At 37.1% G+C, this 4,537-nt stretch overlaps 1 protein-coding gene across 1 annotated transcript; it reads right to left on the bottom strand.

The window, feature by feature from the left end:
- Positions 1 to 507: 507 nt before the first annotated feature.
- Positions 508 to 4,537, bottom strand: LOC113281380 (protein AUXIN SIGNALING F-BOX 2-like). Its single transcript, XM_026530101.1, has 3 exons — positions 3,872 to 4,537; positions 1,682 to 2,177; positions 508 to 1,488 (listed from the first exon to the last, which is right to left on the bottom strand). Exons 1-3 carry the CDS (start codon positions 4,321 to 4,323, stop codon positions 721 to 723), a joined length of 1,716 nt encoding a protein of 571 aa, XP_026385886.1. The 5' UTR covers positions 4,324 to 4,537; the 3' UTR covers positions 508 to 720.

The following is a 4,537-nucleotide window of genomic DNA, read 5'->3' as shown; positions in this document are numbered from 1 at the left end:
TTTCTGAATATCTAATTTGAGAGCTATTTTTGGGTCCTTGGTGAGGCATGAAGTTTTGATATAATGGAATAGCTCTCATGCAATCGCTATGTTATCATGAATTGATCTTTGTGGTACAAAGACACTTTGGTAGGGACTTATTAAAAAGGGGAAAAGTGGTATAATTTGATTAACCAGGATTTTTGCAATAATTTTAGAGGTGACATTGTATAGACCTATGGGTCTGAATTGAGATGGTTTTGATGGATGGTCAACTTTAGGTATCAATGTGAGGTTTGTATGATTCATAAGAAGATGTATATTAAGATCATTGAAAAAACTGTGAACCATAGCTACCAATTGAGAATCAGTTGTATCCCAAAATAAAACTTTGAAAAACAAGATTATAGTCTATCAACACAAATGATAATGGTATATTGGTCTTGGCATTGGCATTTTATTAACTACAGAAAATGGCAACGCAGGAGGTCAAGGATTACTGATCTAGAAATAAAATAACTCAGTAAATCATCTAAGCTGTTAGAGAGCACCATCAATACCATTCTATTAGCTACAGAAGCAGCCAATTGCGAATTTCATCAAAATAAGACAAGAATTACCCTTTGATTTACCCATAAAATTCACTAGAAAGAGTTTTGCTACTAAAATAGAAAAGTTTCTAAAAGAGAGACATTACAACCGCCGTCCTAATATGACTCTTAAGATACCAGATACATGCATCTATAAGGTTGAGACAAAATCAGGGGCGTCTTTTCTCGGTCCATCTAGAGTTCGGTACAAGTACATCTTCTCAACTTTTTTATCATCTGCGATTTCTTCCATCCTTTCCTTCTCGTTTATGATTTCAACATTAAGCATCTTCATCTTGCCTGCTAGCATCTTGCAACCTTGGAGAGTGATATTGCAGGAGGACATCCATAGGGATCGCATAGTTTCATACTTTCCCACGTCAGCCAGAAGTGCTGAATCCCCAAAGGGAGAATCCCTAATTTCCAGCTTGGAGAGTTTCCTGCACCCATTTAGCACATACGCCATCCCCTTGTCGCTTTCCCCGGCAAATGCAACAGAGAGCATCTCAAGATTCTCTCCGTACATTCCAATGTATAGGAAAACCTGATCAGTAAGAAGTCCTGAGAGTGACAACCTTTTGAGGTTCTTACATGCTTGAACAATTGCCCCAAATCCTTCATCCAACGGCTGAGAAGTCACATGATCCGGTTTATTTGGGTCAAGGATACATAATCTGAAGTGGGTGAAATTTGGGTTGTTTTTGGCAACAGTAATTAGAGCAGCGTTTGTCATCTGATGGCAGAAATATAGCAACGAATGGAGCTTGGGACAACCTGTAGATATAGCCACCAACCCTTCTTCTGTTACTGATCCGTTAACAGCACCACCATAGAGAGATGGAAATACCCTCAATTCCTCCAACTCTTTACAACTTGAAGCTACAACATCTAGTCCTTTGTCTCCAATAGAATCCAAAATCTGCATTGAGTAAAGGCAACATTTTTTTTTTGATCGGAAAAGAGAAGATATATTAGAATAATAGAATTTACAGTAGTCTACCTATGATGGCAGAAACAAACAACGTAAAGGCAACATCATTATTCATATATGTTGAGATTAAAATAACATAGAAACAATTAAAAACGGCAAACGAGTGAGTATGAGGTCATACCAATAGGCGTTGGAGTTTCGTGCACCGCTCAACTAGTGAGATGAGATCAATACCCTGAATTCCCGGTGCATAACTCAAGTTTAAGGATGTCAAGTTTGAACAAATGGGGAAGAAAGGTGCTAAGCAGCCAGGAATAACCTCCAAAAAACCCGACAAGCTATTGATGGATTTACAGTTGACAACATTTCTAAGTAATTTATTGTAGGCAGCAAAGGTCTCATTTCTTGCAAATGAGCCTGTGCCCAAGTCAACCAGCTGAGGAGCTTTCACAAGTATCTTGTTGAGCGTCCCAAGATCCACTGACTGGTTTAACCTCAGGCTTCTAAGGTTCGAGCATCTTGCGACAAGCCTCTCCAGAGCACCCGAATTGACTTCTCCTTTGAGACATGCAAAGTTCAAGGAGACAAGTGAGGTGCAAGAATCAGGGAAACAGCTTAGCCACTGGCCACGGCGATCTTCAACTTCATTTTCTTGCAGATCTAGCTCTCTAAGAACCCTACAACGTTAAATAGCATAAAAAACTATTTAGTGCTAAAATGCAAAAAATGTTAGACATGAACATAGCAAGGCAATACAATTTTAAATAGCATTAAAAATTATTCAGTAGCCAATATTTATAACTACCACCAGAAAAAGCTCCAAGATTCAGATGGTATGTCGTAACAACCAATTCATTAGATCCGCAATCCGTATGACCATTAGCCGATATTTATAACTACCACCACAAATCAAATCTTCAACATAAAAACAGTATGTCACAAAAACAAATTCACTGGGACGGCCATCCTCAACTTTCACTTTGTTTTTCTGTATCCAACTCCACGAATCCTACGGATTCAAGTTATAGGAAAGATCGTTCTATGCAAGAACTCATATTCAACCACTACTATCTATAAGAAAACCAAAGGCATGGTTTTCAACTAGTTGCGGAGTAGTGTGAACGAATTTTACAAAAGAGAATTTAACACCTAGAAAATGAAACAACATTAAATATATTGATATAAAGAACACGAAAACATCGGATATCACCAGATTAATTAAGGTGCCGAACAAACAAAGGACGCCACAATTAATTTCTATCTTACGTGCAATCTGCAAACTTCCCTTGGTGCTGTATAATCATTGGTCAAATTTTTTGAAGGCAAGAGAACATGAAAAACCTAGCTAACTAAGGAAATTTCTACAATCGAAGTTTTACCTTTAAGGCAACACTTTAACCACCACCAAAGATCAGTCTACCATTGAGGCAACACTTATAACTACCACCAAAGATCAGTCCCGGCAACTCTCAACGACATTTTCTTGTATCCAGCTCCATACTAATTTAAGTTGTGTACATAGCATAGTCATATTCAACCATTATACTATCTAGCTAAACCAAAAGGCATGGTTTTCCAATCGGTTATAACCTTAACAGTTAACACCTAGCCAAAGATGTATCAAAAAAAAAAAAAAAGGATTGCAACTTTTCCAATGCCTTTGGCTGATAATTACAATAATTACAAACGAGTTCATTACCGACACAAATAAATGAAACCAACATGCATATCAAAGACACGAAGATACAAATAAATGAAACCAACCTGCACAAAATGAATGATATCAAAGGCACGAAAAACATCAGTAACACTGTTTTAGGCAAAAACTCTTATTTAACAACTGCACTATCCAACAAAACCAAGACACAAATTAATAATTCAAGACGAAATAAGGTCACTAAAGTCCACAAAGGGAACAACTTTAACACCTAGCCAAATGAGGTCCTTTAGCCCATAACTACACTAGTTACCACAATCAAGTTTACCATTAATAACGCTTCAAAAAGAAAAAGAAAAAGAAAAGTTTACCACTAATAAAACCATAACACTGATTTAGGCAATAACTCACACTGATTCAACCACTACTGTGTCTAACAGAACCAAAGGCATGGTTAGCAACACCTAGCCGTCGAAAGCCCTGACATTTTTCAAGGCCATCATTACACTAATCATTTACAATCAAGAGCTAAACAAATAGGACCAAGATGGACGCATGATTTTGAAAACACGAAATCACCAGAGGCTACACTATCTAAGCGACCGAGAGAGTTGTAATATTCCAAGGTCGCGTTAGCTGATAACTGCACTAAATTACCCACAATGAAGAGTTTACCATGAATACAAACAAATGAAACCATGACATATAAATTACCTGCAATTCTTGGCAATAGCAGCTAGGCCATCAGTAGTAAACCCTTCGCAACTAACCAAAACAAGAGACTTAAAATTCTTAAAAGAAAGAGAAATCAACTCAAGACTCTCATCAGAGACTACCATTCTCTTCAACCTCAACTCTTCAAGTCCTGGATAACTTTTCACCATAGCCTCAATCCATGGATGAACAAAACCACCCCAATCATGAGGAACCAAATTAAAATCAGCAAAATGTGGTTTCCCTTTCAAAGTGAGTGCCTTAACCCTTGGAAACCTAGTAACTAATCGCTCTGGAGATATCGAATAACAGTTCCCAATAAATACTCTTGTTCTACTGTATCTCTCAACCTTGTACCATGATTTACATACTAGTGAAACTGCATTCTTGTCTTTGTTTTGTTCCAAGAAATCAAATACTTGTTCTAGTACTTCATCTGGAAAATAATTCATCCTTGAAAACTAAACTACTAGATCTTCACTTAGATCCAACCAGATCTATATGGATCTAGTGGAAATCTAGGACGAAATTTGAGTTTATAGTTTTGAGTGGATGAAAATGAAGTGATGATTTAGATCTTCCCCATTAACGAACGAATTTATCTGTCGGAAATATCTAAGAAAGAAACACTTCCGGAGAATAAAAACTCTCTCATTTTAAATATGT

The sequence above is a fragment of the Papaver somniferum genome, chromosome 5 (assembly GCF_003573695.1).
Source record: "Papaver somniferum cultivar HN1 chromosome 5, ASM357369v1, whole genome shotgun sequence".
NCBI classification, from domain to species: domain Eukaryota; kingdom Viridiplantae; phylum Streptophyta; class Magnoliopsida; order Ranunculales; family Papaveraceae; genus Papaver; species Papaver somniferum.
The sequence above is the reverse complement of the archived record's forward strand: the minus strand, read 5'-3'. Positions and strand labels throughout refer to the sequence as shown.

Coding starts and splice junctions, on each gene's coding strand:
- LOC113281380 (XM_026530101.1), bottom strand. CDS start 4,323: ATGAATTATTTTCCAGATGAAGTACTAGAACAAGTATTTGATTTCTTG. Junction 2,178..3,871: donor GCTATTGCCAAGAATTGCAG/GTAATTTATATG, acceptor TTAACGTTGTAG/GGTTCTTAGAGAGCTAGATC. Junction 1,489..1,681: donor CGAAACTCCAACGCCTATTG/GTATGACCTCAT, acceptor TACTCAATGCAG/ATTTTGGATTCTATTGGAGA.